The sequence below is a fragment of the Spermophilus citellus genome, assembly GCF_964194105.1.
Source record: "Spermophilus citellus genome assembly, chromosome: X".
Taxonomy (NCBI): Eukaryota; Metazoa; Chordata; class Mammalia; order Rodentia; family Sciuridae; genus Spermophilus; species Spermophilus citellus.
The window spans coordinates 144,469,097-144,489,596 of record NC_138190.1 but is presented as its reverse complement, the minus strand read 5'-3'; the positions used below and the strand labels follow the sequence as shown (position 1 = coordinate 144,489,596).

Here is a 20,500-nt window from a genome sequence, read left to right as displayed (position 1 = left end):
CTTCAATTTTACCACATAATGTCAATTACTCTTCAAAGAACTGTATGAAGTTACTACTGGTGTACAATCTTGCCAATGCTTAGGACTGCCGACTTTTAAAAGGATAGCATGGGTGTGGGGTCATGTCTTACTGTGGGTCCAATGTATATTTCCCTAATTACAGATGTGGCTGAATTCCTATTTCTCCTCTCTATAGAATCTCTATTGTTTTGCTTTATATACTTAAGGCATACATGATATTTTTGATACACACATAGGGAATGTTATTATACTCAAGCAAATTAGCATATTCCTCATCTCATAGTTACCTGTTTTTAAAAATACCTAAAATCTATTCCTTGATCAAAAATACAGAATACAATATTATTAATTATAGTCCTCTAGACATCTCCATCCTATAACTTTTTTGCTCTAATGTAGAGGGGCATAAAGCTCAAGAACATCCCTGAGTTTTCACAGCCAGGGGTTTCCTTTACTCACTTGAAGTGGTTACTCAACACATATACACACATGATTAGAAACTTCTTTAAATTGACTAGACTTGAATGATCCTGCCAAAGTAACAAAACGTTTTGTGTCCTGTGGTTCAAGTGTCTGTACTAGGTCAGCTGTCACCAGAGTGCTTTTTTCCTGAGGGCCTCTACTTCTAAAATAAAGATATACTGGGTCTGCCAGTGAACAGGAAATTCAATTGGCCACTTACCAGTCAAAAATGGACACAATGACTTGAATCAAAGTGTGAAATATGATATGTCAAGAACTATGTAATGTTTTGAACAACCAACAATAAAAAAAAATAAAAAAAAATGGACACAATGGTTGCTAGTAAAAAGAGTGTATGAAATAGATCAGAAAATAAGATGGGAACCATGCACATTTCAAACACATACACAGTCACATTCCTCAAAATAGAGTGTTAGGTTTTAGTTAATGTATTTATTACAGCAGGTCTTTAGTCATTTTTTTTTGCCATGAAAATGTTTTCATGAAATTTCACAAAATCCTTTAAGCCATTAGTATTAGCTTTCTTCTTTGTATGGAGTGACACTTTGTTAATTTATGAAATATTTACAGCGTTTACAAAAAGCAAGAGAATGTCTAATAAAACTGCTTATACTTACAAAATTCATACATTATACCACTATATTTGAGATGTCTTATTTGGTAGACCAATTAAGCTATGACATAAAATAATTTACAAAGATATATTTAATCTCTTATCTTAATTCATTGAAAACAAAACCATATTAGGTATAAATAGTCCTTTACAAATCATTGTAAAACTTATTGTTTTATCTCTAGCTTTAGCTTTTACAAATATACTTACTAAATGAATTAGTTCATATATCAAATAGAACTGTGCATTTAAAATTTTACTTAATACAATAAAACAAAACAAAACAAAAAACCTGAAAAAGCAAACTTCCTGGTACTTCAAGTAAAAATTTGTAGAACCAGTTTTTATGCACACTTGCGGGGAGGGAAACCCAACACCATTTAAACCAAAATACATAAACATAATACTTTGAAGAATACGCTCAACAAATGTACATCTGGGGCATTTATCTCAAAGAATGATGCTCTAGTAGTAGCTTATATATCCAAGATGGTGAACCTACATTTTGGCAGATAAGCTGCATTTACTAGAGCCACATTTGCTGAAATATTCACCTAAAGCAGCAGAATGCACCTGGCATCCTTAAATAGAGTTCTATATAGGATTTTCCACAACTTGAAAACCATTTCAGAATTTTAGGCAAGCTCATGAAAGAATTTAGAAAATAGAACTGGCAAAGTAAAGGAAAAATCAAATCATATTTAATGGGTCCCACTAGTTTTTTAAATATAAAAATACACTTCTCCTGAAAATTAGGGGAAAACCTTTAATATTTCAAAATTTCAGAATAAGGAAAAACTCATCTACATAGCTATTTCTTCTTAATTCACCATTTATGATGATATAAAAGTTGGCAATTATTTAAACACCTTACTTTTGAATAATACTGCGGAAGCTGAGCTCAATTTGGTTTTGGCAGTATACCCATCTTTCATATTTGGATTCATTTTGGATAATCCAAAGCAACTATTCTAAGCAGTCTGAGGAAAATCCATTTCACAAATCTCTCTCTCTCTCTGACTGAAAATAATGTTGTCTCAATTAAGACACATATTGTATATGTATCTTATGTATCAAAAATACATATTGTATATGTAGCATTTCTATAAAGGTAAATTAAATTTAAATTTTATCTTTCAAAAACTGCTTTTTAAAGGTATCAGCATTTTCCAGATTTTCCTCCTTTTGGCTTTCTTCTGATTGCCATGTAGACACTGTAGTTTCTTGTAATATGTATTCTAGAAGGCACATATTCAAGAGTTTAAGATAATGTTAGTTTAAGTCCTACCTGGAGGCAAATATTTAAATCTACTTTGTACAGATGCCCAAAATGAAAGTCAACTAATTCCTTTATTCAGAGCTCAAAGGCAGTGCCAGCAGGGTTCCCCCTCAGAAGTGAGTCTGCACATGGGACATCATTTGTGAAGGACTGGACGGTGATGTTGGGGGATCAGAAAGCTTGGCAGAATTGGCAAGCTGCAATTCCTCAAGCCGCTTTATGTAATCATCACGCAAGGCCAAGAGCTCCATGTAACGCTGCTCCACTGGATTCGGCTGCTGGAGAGAACCACACACATTAGTTATGCATTAGGCTGGCTACAGCACAAAAACTCATCTGCCTATACATCTGCCACAGCCACTGCCTTCTGAAGAAACCCTTATCTCAAGGGTTAACATACATGTGTACTTGATTTAAATGCTGCACCATTCATACATGCCAACAAGTAAACCAGAATCCTAAAAACACCCAGCTATTCACCACCACCACCAAGAAATAACTAATATACATATCTCCTCACACATGCACTGCCATTTAAAAAAATATCAACTTGGACAAAGCTCTGGTCTGCCATGTTGCTTGTCCCAGACCCACTGTCCTCTTTTGTTCTGAATGATAACTATTCTTCTTGCATGTGGCCTGCCTTCCTGTGCTGGTTTGTGACACTTTTCCTCTAAGTGAGCATCTAGATATAAGATGCAGCAGGCATTACTTTATACTTATCAAAGGTTACATCACTGGTATTACTGTGTATTTATCAATTAACATTCTGATCCAACATTGTTTTTTTTTTCTTCTTTTTTTTTTTTTTTTTTGGTGCTGGTGTTTGAACCCAGGGGTGCTTAGCCACTGAGCCACATCCCCAATTCCTTTTTTATATTTTACATAGAAACAGGGTCTTGCTGAGTTGATTAGGGCCTCACTAAGTTGCTGAAGCTGGCTTTGAACTCTTGATCCTCCTGCCTCAGACTCCAGGGCTGCTGAGATTTCAGGTATGTGTCACCGCACCTGGCCAACATTGTGTTTTTTTAATTCAAACTTTATTGAGTCCCTTGGAAGGAATAAACCAGTAGATCTATCCCACTGCTATGCTAAGGATTATCAGTGATTTAGAGGGCTCTTAAGTAGTACACATGATGCACATAAACAATTGTTTTTCTAAGGAATCTTTCTAGGTGTGGGATTGATGAGAAATAGAGTATGGTCTCCTCAACTTCATTGCCCTCAAGGTGGGGATATTACTTCTTCCTTTTGTGAGTGATGCCTGGCAGTTCCTATAGCTCAGTTTCCCCATCAGAACTTGGGAGCATAAGATTATTTTTTTGCCAACATGGGGACCAGAGCATGGCGTGTCATGATAGTCGAGTGGGTTTGCCTTGCTCTTGCTCCACTATCTTTCCACTTGCTTATTGCCTGTGTTAATACATGGCTGAAAGCAACAGCTCTGATGCTCCCCAGCAAAGCTGTGAATCCTGTTTGTCTCTTACCAGCTATGTACCTTAACATTCTGTGTGCTGTCAACCTACCTATAATATGGGGATTAAAAATAGTATGGTCTTCCAGCATTGTTGTGAGAGTGAAGTCAGTTAAATACAGTCTGTTTTGCTACATTTTCTTTAGTGAGCAAATAGGGGATCATGCTCATATAAAGGCAGAAGTCATGCTGAAGCATAATGTTATTCTCCCCAGCCTGAGCATTTTTGAAACTTTTGTTCTGAGCTATAAATCACACACAATGCACAAATCTTAAAATGTTCAGCACAATGAATTTCTATATAAGTATATACTTAGGTAATCAGTATCTAGGTCAAGGTATACAACAGAAAAGCTTCCCACAAAGTTAAGGTTTTCAAGCAATTGGAAGCAAGCTTTATAGAAGGCTTGAGCAACATAAGAACACATTAAAAGCCCCCAAAGTCTCTCAAGTACTTTTCTTTAGCATGTGTATTGGCTTCAAGAATTGCCCTACATTCCACTGCATTGAAGTATGTGCTGAAGCTGTGAGCACCAATGAGAAATCTGTGAAAGTCATGCAGTGACAAAGAAGGCTAAGGAGAGCAGTCTCTAGGAGCAACATGCCTGCTCCAGGCCCTGCATACAGAGAAGCAAGCTTGGGCCTTGGAGGCTTAAGACTGCTATTAGTGTCCTGTAGCTGCCCTAACAAATTGATACAAATGTGAGAGCCTTAAAACAACAGAAACCAAAAAATCAAGGTGTCAGCAGGGCCATGTGCCCTCTGGAGGATCTTTGGGGAGAATCCTTCCCTGTCTAATCCAGCTTATGATAGCTCCAGGGCTCATGAGAGCATCCCTATTGTTTCTGCCTCTGTCTTCTCGTGGCCTTCTCCCCTCTGTGTCTGTGTCTCAAATCTTCCCCTCTTTGTCTTATGAGAACACCATCACTGGATATAGCCCCCATGCTAAATCAAGGATGGATCTCATTTTGAGATTCTAAACTTAGTTATAACTGTAAGTACCCTAGCTCAAATAATTTCACGTTCATAGTTTCCTGGTGGATATATCTATTTTAGGGTGAGGCGCCATTCAACCCACTACTGACCGCCAAAGAGTGGATCCACTCAGACTAGGTGCAAATGTAACTGCACCCACATTTCTATTGGAATTTTTACCTCCATTAGTGCTCTGATTACAAAGGTCCAGAGGTTTGCAGAGGTCTCCTCCTCCTAATCCTATTCTTCTCATAATCACTGCTATTTTTAGTCAGAGACTTTGCAATGTGAGGTTTTTCAGAAATGCATATATGGCCTTACAGTATGAATGTTTGGTATAGCATGCAACACCCAGTAAATGCTGCTCATTAATATCCCTTGCCCACATTACTGTGTCCAATTGAGGTCCAGATGCTGCTCTAGGTACTTGGATCAGTAAACTAAGTTTGTTTCATGGCATTTATCTTCCAGCAGGGGGAGACAGACAAGCAACAAACATAACAATCCTGTGAATTATTAGAGAGACAATGTTTGATGGCAATCAATACTAGGCATGAGGTGACAGATAATCAATACTAGGGAAAAGTAGAGCAGAATAATAGAGTGGGGAATGGATGGGCCACTAGTTACACGCTAAATTGGGTGTACAGAGTGAGTCACACTGAAGACAAAAGTGACTTTTGGGGAAAGTCTTGGAAGAGATGAAGGAGGGAGCCAAGTATATATTGGAGTGTCTGAGGAAGAGCAGGAGCCAGTGTGCCTGAAGCACAGTGTGAGAGAAAGAGCTCTTGTTGAGGAGGCTAGGAGATCAGAGAGGGACAATGAGGGTTACATAAGGCCCCAATGGCCACTGTAAGGACTTTGGCCTTGACTTTAGGTGAGGTAAGCAGCTACCTGACCAGTTTTGAATAGAGTAATGGTATAGTCTGAAGTCTGCTTTACAAGGACTGCTTTGGCTGCCACTTTGAGGAGAGTCAAAGGAAGCAAGGGTAGCCTCAGGGAGTGCAGCTAGCTGCTAGAAGCCTACTGCCACCGTGTGGCCACACCAGGGTGTTGTTTAGACTCCCAATGGGCTCTCCTGACAGCCTGGACCTGGGGTGTGAGAAAGAAAAGGAGTCAAGGATAATCCTAAGGTTTCTGGCTAGAACAACTAGGATGGATGGAATTGCTCTCAAATGAAATGGGGAAGATAGGAGGAGGAGATCTTAGGGCAGGGCTTCAGGAGCTCTGGATTGTAGTTTTTGCAGTCCCAATACCATTTACTGAATGAATACTCTGTCCTTTCCTCTGTGTGCTACGATGCAACTTTTTTACTATACCAAGTGACCACATCCACATGGGTATGTTTCTGGGCACAATTTTATTTCATATAAATCTTGATGTATAGTAGGACAAGTTCTTAATTTTCTCCCAAATTGTCTCAGTTATATTATTAAAGCCTCCCCTTTTCATATGAATTTAGAGTCAGTTTGAGGATTAGAATTAGTTTGTGACAAGTAATTAGATAAAAAAAGAAATCAGCAGTAACGGTCATTTTTGCAGATGACATGACTGTATAATTAGAAAACCTGAGAGTAAACAGAAAAACTATTAGAAATAAAAAGATAATTCAGTCAAGTAATGGGTACAAAATGTGTGGATGCCATTAACCTAGAGATAAACAAAAATAACTTAAAGGACATAACAATTTAAAGACAGGTGACTTTAAGTATTACACTTCAATTTTCTTTTTGGTACAAGAGATTGAACCCAGGGGCACTAGACCGATGAACCACATACATCCTCAGCCTTATTTTGTATTTTATTTAGAGACAGGGTCTTGCTGAGTTGCTTAGGGCCTTGGTAAATTCCTGAGGCTGGGGCTGGGGCTGGGGCTGGGGCTGGGGCTATAGCTCAGTGCCAGAGCACTTTGCTTAGCATATGTGAAGCACTGGGTTCGATCCTTAGCACCACATAAATATAAACAAATAAAGTAAGATATTCTGTCTATCTACAAAAACAAAAAAAAATTTAAGGCTGGGGGTGTGGCTCAGTGGTTAAGCACCCTTGGGTTCAATCCCCAGCACCAAAATAATAATAATAAAGTCATTTAAAAAAAAAGAGGGGCTGAGGCTGGGGATGTAGCTCAGTCGGTAGAGTGCTTGCCTCATATGCACAAGGTCCTTGGTTCAATCCCCAGCACCACAAAAAAAAAAAAAAAATTGCTGAAGCTGGCTTTGAACTTGCAATCCTTCTGCCTCAGCCTCCCAAGCTACTGGGATTACAGGCATGTGCCACCACGCCTGGCTACGCCTCAACTTTTGACCTGGAAAATGAGTTATGAAGCAAAGTGTGCCAATTCAGCATGGTAAAGAAGACAGGCCATCAGCTAGTTATGGAAGTATTTTTAGGCTTCAAAATTTTTTCATTTTTCTTTTGAAGTCCATATGCCTTTTAACTTTCTAACTGAATTATTATTTTAGTATTTTCTAACTGAAAATACTATATAGGTCAGTCTATTAATATCTGACTGCTCCTGTTCTCATCCTTTAGTTACCACTACAAAATTTGAATGCGTCCAGTGGAACCCTGATTAACAGCTACATAGAATGCAGTCGTTCCTAAAGTACAGTATGAGATTCCATTGGAGCTTAAATTCCAGGTTTATGTGATAAATACAAACTTTTACTTTTGCCATGAATAATTTTCTCATATCAAAAGTATCAAATCTTCTTATTGATAGCTCATCAAATGGAAGCACTGGGCTTTCCATAAGCTCTGCTGAGTTGCATGTCACAGCAAGGGTTGGTGGATTTTGCTTTTAAAGACATAATAACCCTGTCTTTGTCAAAGTCAACAGCTAGGGAAGGGCTGTATATTATTTTGTGTCTTTTCAATGCTGATAGTACACCATTGTGCTGTGACTATTTTAGGTGTCCACTAATTATTGGTATACTTTCTGGGTCACACAATCAAATAATGATTTAATTTTCAAGTGCTTAAGTACGTTCTTATACGTTTATATTATATAATTTCAAAAGTCATGTAATTTTACTTTGATCTATTTCTGTATGCAATAATGTTCTACATAAGCAGATCTTTAAGAAAATCTGATGTTCTTAATTGATACCTTTATTATCAAATTCATCCTTGTGCATTATAATCATCAGCTTATGTTACTGGCTACCCCCGCTAACCTGAGGGTGTTCTTGGGGGCAGGGACCACCTCTTCCTAATCTCTGTATTACCACAGTGCCTGACACATAGGAATATTCAATACTGGGTGGATGAAAATATATATACGTGCCTGAGAACATCAAGATGTATGCAGGATACTTCACATTCAGAAAATTACATAGAGGGGACATTTTCATTTTTGAGTAAATGTCAATGGAACATAATATAAAGCAATGATTGTCTGTAAGTAAAAACCTCTACCAGATAACATGATCAATTCTAGCTGGCCCAGTTCCATTTACTAAACCCTATGAAATAAAGGGGATGAATATATTATAGAAATTCTTCTAATGATATGCCTTCAAAATTGATCTTTCAGAAAGAGGAAAAAAAATAGCACCCCAAAACCAAACTTGACTTGTCACAAAATTATCATCATTACCTTTCTGTAGTGAGAAATGAATTGCTCTAAATTTCTTGAATTTCAAGAATTTTTCCAAGTACAAATAGATCAAAGAAGACTGCCAATACTTTGTAACTGCCAATAATTTTTTAAAAAGCCATGACAAATATAGAAAAGGCTTATTTTATAGGACAAACACAGTGCTCATTGATTTAAAAAAGTAATAGGAAAGGAACATGTTCTCTGAACCAGCAGTTAGAACCCTGGAAAAAATTCCCATTTACCCTTTATTTGATATTCTAAACTCCAGAGCTACTGCTAAGTAAATTCCCTCAATGTACTTCTCAAATCCCAGACCAAACAAGTCAATGTTCTCAAGCCCTGGAACCTGTCACTTTTCAAAAGTATACACTTTTCAACCATCACCAAATTGCAAAAGCCTTTCATGCAGCGGCAGAGAACTTGAAACAAGGGTGCGTCTCCCCAGTGAGAAGGGAGAGCACGGGCTGGCATGTGGCTAGTGTTTGAGTGGAATGAGCAACCTGAGAGACATGGCAGTCGCTGGCCAGCTCCTAGCAGGGTTAAAGATTGTGCTTGTGCTAGGCTGCACTGGAGAACAGGTAGTGGACCATTCTAACCCCAAGAAAAAGTGCAGACCTTTACCAAGAGCCATCACAAACACTGAGTATTTATAATGCTTAGAACAAATCAGTAAGTGAAGGTATTTCTGAGCCTCTACAAACAGGCTTTTTTTTTTCCCCTGTGGATTTGGGATGGAGTGGGAGAAAGGAAAGCCTAAATAAATGTCTTTAATAAAATACATAGCATTTCTCTTCAAACATCCTTATTTCTATTTTATGATTGACAAATGGCCAGCTGAATTTCCTATCCACTGGCAGACCCAGTATCTTTATTTTAGAAGTAGAGGCCCTCAGGAAAAAGCACTCTGGTGACAGCTGACCTAGTACAGACACTTGAACCACAGGACACAAAACGTTTTGTTACTTTGGCAGGATCATTCAAGTCTAGTCAATTTAAAGAAGTTTCTAATCATGTGTGTATATGTGTTGAGTAACCACTTCAAGTGAGTAAAGGAAACCCCTGGCTGTGAAAACTCAGGGATGTTCTGGAGCTTTATATTGCCTTACATTAGAGCAAAAAAGTTACAACATTCACATCGGCAGAGGAATTTAATTGCAACATCCATGGTTTAGTAATTATATACAAATTAAACTGTATTTAAAAGCAAGTGTTTTTTCCCTTCATAATTTTAACATTATTTAATCTCAGAAGTAAACATTTGGTTTCTTTTAATAGTGCTACTTCACTTACTTGTTGCTTGATTCTGGGGTTCCATCTAATGTAGTAATTTACCCAGAGTTCCAAGTGACGCATGCTGGCAACTGGATATAAAACTCGATTGATTTCTTTTGTGTAGAAGGGGTTTTTGAATTTTTCTTTATTGACGTTGATTAGTGACCATAAAGAAACTGTTCTTTCTGTAACTTTCTAGAAGAGAGAGAAAGCAGACAGCCTAAGTAAACACGCACACAATCACAGAAACCATTTCATAGCCCATGACAATCCAGTTCAGCATCAACTTGAATCACACATTTACATTATCCCCATAATAGCTCAAAAAGGTCAAGGGCCAGTGAGTGCTCACAGCCACTTACAGGACATTTGCATACATAATGGCCTGGCTTGAGAGCCACTATTTCTGCCAGAAGACAGGGGTGCAGGATGCTGCACCATTAAATGCAATTCACTGACCTAAGAAGACTATTCCTGGCTAGGTAAAACATTTATGAACAGATGGGCAGTACACTCTTTTTCATTCAGTGAAAAGAAAAATAATCCTAAGATCCCACTGGCTTTTAAAATTTTTGTGTTTGTTAGAACTACAAAATCTTAACCTGTGTCTACTTGACAGCAGGCATTTAGACATTAACTCATTTTATTATAATCAATCATCCAAATGCTTAATCCACATCATATTGACATGCAGACATTTGAAAACATCTGGATAACTGACCACAATGTCTTCACTTTTTAACCTGGTATTCATTATCTTATACAAATCCTCATATTTTCATTGTTTTTTATAGCTTTTTACCAAAATTTGACCATCAGTTTGGGGACACAATGAAGCTGGCAAATTAAAAATTTAAGAATTAAAATTACATACTGTGGGGTCGGGCTCCAAATTCCTTAATAGGACACCCATAGCACAAGAGTTAATAACAAGAATCAACAAATGGGATGTACTTAAACTAAAAAGTTTTTTCTCAGCAAGAGAAACAATAAGAGAGGTAAATAGAGAGCCTACATCCTGGGAACAAATTTTTACTCCTCACACTTCAGATAGAGCCCTAATATCCAGAGTAAACAAAGAACTCAAAAAATTAGACAATAAGATAACAAATAACCCAATCAACAAATGGGCCAAGGACCTGAACAGACACTTCTCAGAGGAGGATATACAATCAATCAACAAGTACATGAAAAAATGCTCACCATCTCTAGTAGTCAGAGAAATGCAAATCAAAACCACCCTAAGATACCATCTCACTCCAGTAAGATTGGCAGCCACTATGAAGTCAAACAACAACAAGTGCTGGCGAGGATGTGGAGAAAAGGGTACACTTGTACATTGCTGGTGGGACTGCAAATTGGTGCGGCCAATTTGGAAAGCAGTTTGGAGATTCCTGGGAAAGCTGGGAATGGAACCACCATTTGACCCTGCTATTGCCCTTCTCGGACTATTCCCTGAAGACCTTAAAAGAGCATGCTACAGGGATACTGCCACATTGATGTTCATAGCAGCACAATTCACAATAGCTAGACTGTGGAACCAACCCAGATGCCATTCAATAGATGAATGGATAAAAAAAATGTGGCATCTATACACAATGGAGTACTATGCAGCAATAAAAAATGACAAAATCATAGAATTTGCAGGGAAATGGATGGCATTAGAGCAGATTATGCTTAGTGAAGCTAGCCAATCCCTAAAAAACAAATACCAAATGTCTTCTTTGATATAATGAGAGCAACTATGAACAGAGCAGGGAGGAAGAGCAGGAAGAAAAGATTAACATTAAACAGAGACATGAGATGGGAGGGAAAGGGAGAGATAAGGGAAATTGCATGGAAATGAAGGGAGACCCTCATTGGTATACAAAATTACATATAAGAGGTTGTGAGGGGAATGGGAAAATAAACAAGGAGAGAAATGAATTACAGTAGATGGGGTAGAGAGAGAAGATGGGAGGGGAGGGGAGGGGAGGGGGGATAGTGGGGGATAGGAAAGGTAGCAGAATACAACAATTACTAATAGGGCATTATGTAAAATTGTGGATGTGTAACCGGCGTGATTCTGCAATCTGCATTTGGGGTAAAATTGGGGGTTCATAACCCACTTCAATCTAATGTATGAAATATGATATGTCAAGAGCTTTGTAATGTTGTGAACAACCAATAAAAAAAATAAAAAAAAACAAACAGAAAAAAAAGAATTAAAATTACCATCAGTGAATTTTTAAACAGTTTTTAGTAATGACTTCAAATAAGGGAGAAGAAATAAACTAAACCTAAAAACTAAAAAGAACACCCCTAAAATAAGTGACTAAAGGTTCCTTGGTATAGGTATTTCATTAATATGAATGATAATAATGATAGCATCACTTTGCCTTCTTCTGAATCTACCTAAAACTTCAATTGCATGTTTCTGGTACCAAAATGTATATTGCTTTGTGTTTATTTGAATTTTGTTTTTATTTTTATATATGCACATAGCTTAAAAAGCCATATACGGGCTGGAGATATAGCTCAGTTGGTAGAGTGCTTGCCTCCCATGCACAAGGCCCTGGGTTCAATCACCAGCACCCCCCACACACGTAGTTTGACAGTGTTGATATAAATAAAAGTCTCACACATTTATGTAGAAGCAATTATATTTTTTCTCAGCTTTATTAAGGTATACTTGGCAAATATAAATTGTTTCTACTTAGGTTATGCAATTTATATATGATTTTTAATTTTTTAATATTTAATTTTTTGTCATAGTTGGACACAATGCCTTTATTTATTTATTTTTATATGGTGGTGAGGATTGAACCCAGGGCCTCACATATGCTAGGTGAGCAATGTACTGTTGAGCCACAACCCCAGCCCCTTGATTTTTAATTTTTTAAATTTATATTTTTGAGAGAGGATCTCACTATGTTGCCCAGACTGGCCCTGAACTCCTAGACTCAAGTGATCTGCCTGAGCCTCCCAAACTACTGGGACTACAGGTATGCACCAACTTTCCCAGCCAACATAATATTTTGATTTGTGCACATTGTGAAATAATCACCACAATCAAGCTAATTACATATAGGTCACCTAACACAGTTACCATTTTTCTGTGGTGAGAACACTTGAGATCTACCTTATTAACCAATTTCAAGTCTATAATATGCCATTATTAACTCTAGTTACCAAGCTGCACATTAGGTCTCTAGTACTACTCATCTCTTAACTGAAGGTTTACACCTTTTGAACAATATCTCCTCTTCTCCCCTACCCACCTTGAGCCCTTGGTAATTATCCTTCCATTCTCTGTTACTATGGGTTCAACATTTGTTTAGATTCCATACAGAAAAAAGATCGTACAGTATTTTTTTTCTGTGCCTGGTTTATTTCACCCCAGCATAATGTCATCCAGTTTCATTCATGTTATTGCAAATGGTAGGATTTCATTCTGTTTTATGGCTGAATAGTATTCCATTGTGTATATGTACCACATTTTCGTCATCCATTCATCCATTGATGGATACTGAGGTTGTTTCCTTTTCTTGGCTATTAGGAATCGTGGTGCCTGAACACGGGAATACAGATGTCTTTGACATATTAATTTAATTTATTTTCAATATATACTTCATAATGGGATTTCTGGATTATACAGTAGTTCTAATTTTACTTTTTAAAAAAATTAATCTTTACATTTAACTGACACATAAAATTGTACATATTTATGGGGTTCCATGTGATGTCTTGATATACATGTATAATATATCACCCTTGAGACCCCTCTGCCTCTATTTAGGCTTATTGTTATTGTGGAGTGCATACATTTCAGTTGCTTCCAGAGAAATAGTATAGCATGGGAGGCACTCTTGCAGCTGTGTGTATCCAAGAATATTTCTGTTCTACCTTCAAATTTTGTTGACAGTTTGGTAGCTATAGAAAGCTAGGTTTAAGCCACTTTCTTTTAGAATTCTGAATGCAATGCTCTATGCGGTTTCTAACTTCCAATACTGCTGTTGAATAATCCAAAGTATTCCTGATTTCTGTTTCTTTGCAAACACAGGTTAAGTATCACTTATCCAAAATGCCTGGGACTGGATTTATGATTTTTTTCCAGATTTTTGGAATATTTGCATATACATACTAAGGTACGTTTTAGAGATGGGATCCAAGTCTAAACATGAAATTCATTATATTTCTTATATACCAAATACACAAAAATTAAAATTAATTTTATACAATATTTTAATGTGCCCATGTTTTGACTATGGCCAGTTACATGAAAATAGATATGAAATTTTCCATTTGGGTCATGTAAGTGTTCCAAAACTGTTTAGATTTTGAAGCTTTCACACTTTGGATTAGAGAAGCTCAACCCATAACTCATTCATTTTGTCTGAGAGAAAAGCTGTGGGATCTTTGTCCTTGGTGATCAGAAATGTCACTAAGATGTGCTTTAGTATAGGTCTCTTTTCATTCACACTGTTTGGCACTTGGTGAACCTTTAAAATGACTTATCTATTTCAATTCTTTAAAATAGTCTTAAATTATTATTTAAGTTAAACTTTCTTCTCTCTGGATTTCCTATTTTCTCTTTTTCCCCTGTTTTTCCTATTATTTGGATATTGGACCTTCAAGACTAATCTTTTTTTTTCATTTCTTTTCTATTTTTCCTGTTTTTATTCCCTATTTTCTGAGATTTTTTTCAACTTCCTTTTCTACCTCTTCTTGGTTTTTCATTTCTGTTGATACCATGGCTTTTTTGTTTTGTTTTGTTTTTTTTGTGGGGGTGTTAACTAGGGATTGAACCTGGGGTTGCTTAACCACCGAGCCACATCCCTAACTCTTTTTATTCTTTATTTTGAGACAGGGTCTCATTAAGTTGCTCAGGGGCTTGCTAAGTTGCTGAGGTTGTTCTTGAATTTGCAGTCCTCCTGCCTCAGCTTCTCAAGTTGCTAGTGTTATAGGCATGCCTCACCATGCCTGGCTGGTATCATGTTTTTAATTTCAAAGTTCTTTTCGGATCTCTAAATGTTGTTTCCAGATACTATCTCCTTATTTTCTGATGTTAATATTTTTCTTATTCTTCTGAGGATATCAGATAGTAGCTTCTTCTCTGTCTCCCTTCCTCTGTTATTTTTTCCAAGTTGTTTTTCTGAGAAAACTTAGTTTTCCCAGAGATAATTTTTTAAACTGACGTCAAATTCACATACCATAAAATAAAACATTTTAAAACTATACAATTCAGTGGCTTTTAGTTCATTCACAATGTCATGCAGCTATCACCTCTATCAATTTCCAAAACATTTTCCCATTTACACAAATGGAAAGCCCATACCCACGAAACAGGCACTCCCTATGCTCCCCTGCCTCTAGCCTCTGGCAACTAATGTGCTTTCTGTCCCTATGGGTTTATCTATTCTGGAAATTCCACACACATGGAATTGTATTTTATGTAATCTTTTGCATCAGGTTTCTTTTTCTTAGAACAATGATTTCAAGGTCCATCCTAATTGTGATATGAATATTTCCTTCACTTTTATGGCTGAATAATATTATAATAATATTATCATATGGATAGACCACATTTTGTTTTATTCATTCATCCTGACAGATATTTGGGCTGTTAACATTCTATTGTAAATATATACATGTGTAGTTTTGGTTTCAACCCCTATTTTCAGTTCCTTAGAATATATACCTAGGAGCGAAATTACTGGGTCAGATGATAATTCTGTATTTCCCTTTTTGAGGAATCACCAGTTTCTCATAACAGCTGTAGCATTTTCCATCCCAATTAGCAATTTAGGAGGGATCCATTGTCTCACCATCCTCACCAACAGAGATGGCTCTTTGATGCTCCCATCTGAATGATGAAGACCTGGTTCCAGAACACTGGGAGGGAGTGAGGGAAGAGAAGTGGGGCTATCACAGTGCAGCACCTCTTCAAGCACCCTCTCTTGGCAGGAAACCTCTGCCAGAGTCCTTAGTTCCAGAGAGGAATGGAGGGAATTTGTGTAGCTTATTCTAAATGGCTCTTCAAGGTATCTTCCTCCTTCACCCCAGATACTTACCTGGTAGAGTTCAACCTGGAGTTGTCCAGGGTTCATGCAATTCAAAGTGGCTTGGTTCTTGGCTTCTCTACTGTTGGTGTGAGATCTTGGTTTTCTGAAGCTAAATTATTAATCACTTATCTATGGGCTTTCCAGCTTTTAAAATTTGTTGCTGTCTCTTTCTTTCCCCTATTATTACAAGGTTTATGACCTTTATAATACAATTCATTTCACCAACATTATCATGGATTTTGGGAGGGAAAACCTGCATGGCTTTAAAGTCATTCCTACTTTTTGTGGGCAAAGTCAGCATCTCACAAACTCTCATATTCTTCTTGATGTATGGCACACTAGATACATCTTGGCAAACCTTTACAGAAAGATTAGCATTTTTTAAAAATTTATTTATTTATTTTTTTAGTTCTCGGCGGACACATCTTTGTTGGTATGTGGTGCTGAGGATTGAACCCGGGCCGCTCGCATGCCAGGCGAGCGTGCTACCGCTTGAGCCACATCCCCAGCCCAGATTAGCATTTTTACTCACCTGTCTTTCTCGAGCAGATTCACAGTTGAATAGGAAAGTACCAAATCGGCAACTGTATAGATGATCCAAAATTGTAATCAAAAACTGTTCATTGAATTCAAAAGCTGTAGGGAACTAGACAAAAACAAATAAGCAAGCAAGGCATGAATGGCTGAGACTAATATTTTATAGAACCAAAAAGACCTATGGTAGGAAGGACCAAATGCTGCCACACTGTAGGGTTCTGAGAAGGACAGCAGGGCTTGCACTTTACACAGAACTGAGAAATTTCAATATGCATCAAGTAAAGGGAGAAGATGAAAAGGTGTCAAGAGTTTCATTTTCTGGATTTTACTTGAATTCTTTAAGGCATTACACGTTAGCAGACATGCTTACATCTAAATGCTTATATAGAATGAATATAAAAGACAGTTACATTGATCTTCCACTAGCAGAGATAATGCAGATAAAATTTAAACTTGAAAACTTTATTATGGGGGATTCCAGACATATGAATAGTAGTCACAATAATAAAATGAACTCCTGCATAGGCATCACTTGGATTCAACAATTATTCACACATGGCTGATTTTATTTCATCTTTATCTTGTCCTGCATATTTTGGGGGTAAAACCCAGATATTATATAACACAATATTCAATTTAAACATTAAGTTGACTGTGTTTTAATCTCATATATTCCTTACCTGTTTTGACATCTGCCATACACAATCAATAAACTGAAGAAAAATAGGAGATCGGTCAGCATCAGCGTGGTTTTTATCACCATGACCTATTCTCTGAAACGAATTGGTGAAGATGACTTGTTTAATTCATGGGTATAAAACTGAGAAAGCATATAAGCCACAAAATCTGACTATACAATTCAGCAATCTTCCTTCTAAATGCCAAGTTTATCATAGTTAATAGTATATATTTCTGTGAAAATATAGATAAATAATAGAAGGTTTTGTAATAATGGAAATTAGATATATAAACTATAAAATACCACTAAAATTGGTGAAACATCATAATCCTATGTTATTACTACAATTATTCTATATAACTACAGTTTTGTAGGAGTTGTGGACAGCTATAGATAGAACACAGGACTGGATTACCCTGAGCAGTGTGGTACAAGACATCTAACATAGTTATTTCTGTCATAAAGGGATTAAGTTCAAAGTTTCAAGGCTTGAAATCATATCCCAAAACTGTGATCATTAGAATTAAAACTTCTTTTGCTCTTAAAGATGAAACCAGCAACTTCACAATGCATTCACTTGTTAAATCACAATGTTTTCTACCTGAAGATGTTATTCATACATTCATATTACTGATAAAATGTGGCTGAAGGTTAGGCATGGTGGCGCATGCCTGTAATCCCAGTGGCTCAGGAGGCTGAGGCAGGGGGATCACGAGTTCAAAGCCAGCCTCGGCAACTGTTAAGGTGCTAAGCAACTCAGTGAGACCCTGTCTCTAAATAAAATACAAAATAGGACTAGGGATGGGGCTCAGTGGTCCAGTGCCCCTGAGTTCAATCCACAAGTATGGGGGGGGGAAGGTGATGTCTGGGTTCCCTTCCTGTGAATCAGTGGGAAGCTGGTTGAAACATTTATTCAAAGGACATCTTGAAGCAAGACCTGAGAATATGGATTTTAAGAGATTCTCTTGATGATTTTTAAATGTATATCAGAGAAGAATAATAAAAAGCCTAAACTAAAATCTGGCATTTCTATAAAACATATTTGGCCTTATTAGCTATAATATTAGTTCAGAGTAAACTGTTATCTATCTTCTCTTTTTTGTGAAATTTCAATTTAAACATTTCTATGCAGACTCTATTACTTTCAAGTGAAACTATAAAGAGTGCAGATGGATAAACATGTCTCCTAAAACAACTTTTATCAACCTACGGCATCACACATTTTCAAACCTGTAAAGTGTTTCTTTATTTACATTTCTCAGATTTTCGTTTTGGTACTGAATACGTGGCTTAGCAACTAGTGTTTCAATCCCAAATGGCAGTGATTTGATTTTTTTTTAAATATTAGTTTTATTGGCCAGGCATGGTATTGCTTGCCTGTAATCCCAGCAGCTTGGGAGGCTGAGGCAGGAGGATTGCAAGTTCAAAGACTGTCTCAGCAACTTAGCAAGGCCTTAAGCAAGTTAGTGAGACTCTGTCTCAAAATAAAAAAATAAAAAGGGCTGGGGATGTGGCTCAGTGACTAAGTGTCTGTGGGTTCAATCCCCAGTACCCCTCCCCAAATTAGTTTCATTGTTAACTTACAGATGCAAATTTATGTCCAAAACTTATCCACTCTTTTTGTACCAGTATTTCAAAGCCTTCGATGCTCCTGTAGTAGCTATCCAACATCAGCATGGCCAGGGATGTCAGCTGAGCGGTCCTGTCCCATCCGTCACTGCAGTGCACAAGCACTGAACTCTTCCCTGAAGAAACTTTGTCTGCAACTTGAATGGCTCCTGTCAGAACAAGCTGTCAGAGAAAAATATGTGATTCAGAAGGCAGTGCTAAGATACTGCTTAAATTTAAAATATGATGTTCTAACTATATACAAAGTCCTGCTTTAAAATATCCATCAGTGTCTAGAAGAGAGTGAAGAAGATGGAACATTGGGAACCAGTGGATCTGTTGATCTTCGTCTGTCTACAGAGACTGCTTTTGGGTGTGTCTAGATGTTAAAAAACAGAGCCATACTGCATTTTGACAGTATTTCCATGAATGTGATTGTTATGTTTATCAAGGCTGCCATTACAGAGTACTAAAACTGGGTGGCTTAAACAATAGAAATTGGTTGTCTCACAGTTGTGGAGGCTGGAAGTCTGAGATCAAGGTGTAAACAGGGCCATTTTGCCCTATGCAGGAGCTTGTTGCGTGCCACTCTCCTAGCATCTGTAAGTTCCTGGGCTTGTGGCAGCATAACACAAATCTTCACCTGGCATTATTTCTGTGTGCATGCATCTGTGTCCAAATCATCCCTTTTTTATGAGGACATGAATCATGTTGAAGTGGGGACTTACTCCTTAAGTCTCATCTTTTAAATCATCACAAGACTTTATCTCAAATAAGGTTGTCCTTTGAGGTACTAGGGCTCAGGACTAACATACAAATTTCATGGGCACCATTCAACCTATAATAATTATGGGATTAAATTTAATCATTGGCTAAACAGGTCTATTCTACACTTTAAAGGCATGATACAATGGAAATAACCTTTTGGCCTTTGAATTGACAAAATATGGACTCTTATTTGGCTCCTAAGCTGCAGAAAGAATATTTATTCAAAAAATAAATATTTAATTCAAAGATATGTGTTTTAAAGATAAAAAATTGAGACTTAAAAGAACCACTAAATTTTATAATTGCTATGATGTCGTTTTTTGATGATGCAGGTATTTAGAGACAGTATGACAAGATTCAGTAAATTAATACAATTGTGCTATCACCACCACAATCCAACTATTGTACTTCATCACCCCAAAAGTTTCCTTGTACCATGTGAGATCAATCCATGCTCCTTCCCTCAGACCTAGACACCCACTTATTTGCTTCTTGACTCTACAGTTTTGCTTTAATAGAAATTTCATATAAATGGAATCATACACTATACAGTCTTTGTTGTCAAGGCTCATCCATGTTGTAGCATGGATCAATGCTTCATTCCTTTTTATGGCATCTAATATTCCATGGTATGAAGAAACCACATGTTACTTTTCCTTCATCAGCTCAGAGACATTTGGTTATTTCTAGTATTTATTTATTACAAATAATGATGCTGTGAACTTTTGCAAACAAGTCTATGAAAGGGCATAGCATTTTCATTTTTCTTAGGAAAATAGCTAGGAGTGTGATGATTGGAATCTATGGTAGAATATATGTGTCATTATCAAAGTAATTGACAAAGTATTTCTAAAAATAGTTGTACCATCTCACATTCTCACCAGTGTTTGAAGGTTTCATCTTTTTATGTGCTTATCAGCAATTTGTATATATTTTGTCATTTTGACTTTTTTTTTCTTTGTTTGTTTGTTTGGTATTTTGTGGTACTGGAGACTGCAATAGTGGGTATACCAGAGACTATTTCCTGTTAGACAAGCACTCTACCACTGAAGTACATACCTAGCCCTTTTTAAATTTTATTTTGAGACAGGGTCTAAGTTGTCCTTGCTGGTCTTGAACTTCTGATCTTCCTGCTTCAGCCTCCTG

General features: G+C 37.1%; 1 protein-coding gene across 5 annotated transcripts in view; it reads right to left on the bottom strand.

The window, feature by feature from the left end:
- Positions 1 to 911: 911 nt before the first annotated feature.
- Positions 912 to 20,500, bottom strand: part of MTM1 (myotubularin 1) — a 114,764-nt gene continuing 95,175 nt past the window's right edge. For 3 of the 5 annotated variants that reach the window (XM_081277607.1, XM_081277610.1, XM_081277608.1), the window contains 5 exons: positions 18,563 to 18,769; positions 16,980 to 17,072; positions 16,295 to 16,408; positions 9,737 to 9,913; positions 912 to 2,674 (listed from right to left, as the gene is read on the bottom strand). In XM_081277607.1, coding sequence (XP_081133733.1) covers positions 2,507 to 2,674; positions 9,737 to 9,913; positions 16,295 to 16,408; positions 16,980 to 17,072; positions 18,563 to 18,769 — 759 coding nt within the window. In that variant the 3' untranslated portion in view covers positions 912 to 2,506. The remainder of the gene's footprint in view (positions 2,675 to 9,736; positions 9,914 to 16,294; positions 16,409 to 16,979; positions 17,073 to 18,562; positions 18,770 to 20,500) is intronic. The other 2 variants (XM_081277609.1, XM_081277611.1) reach the window with 1 other exon arrangement.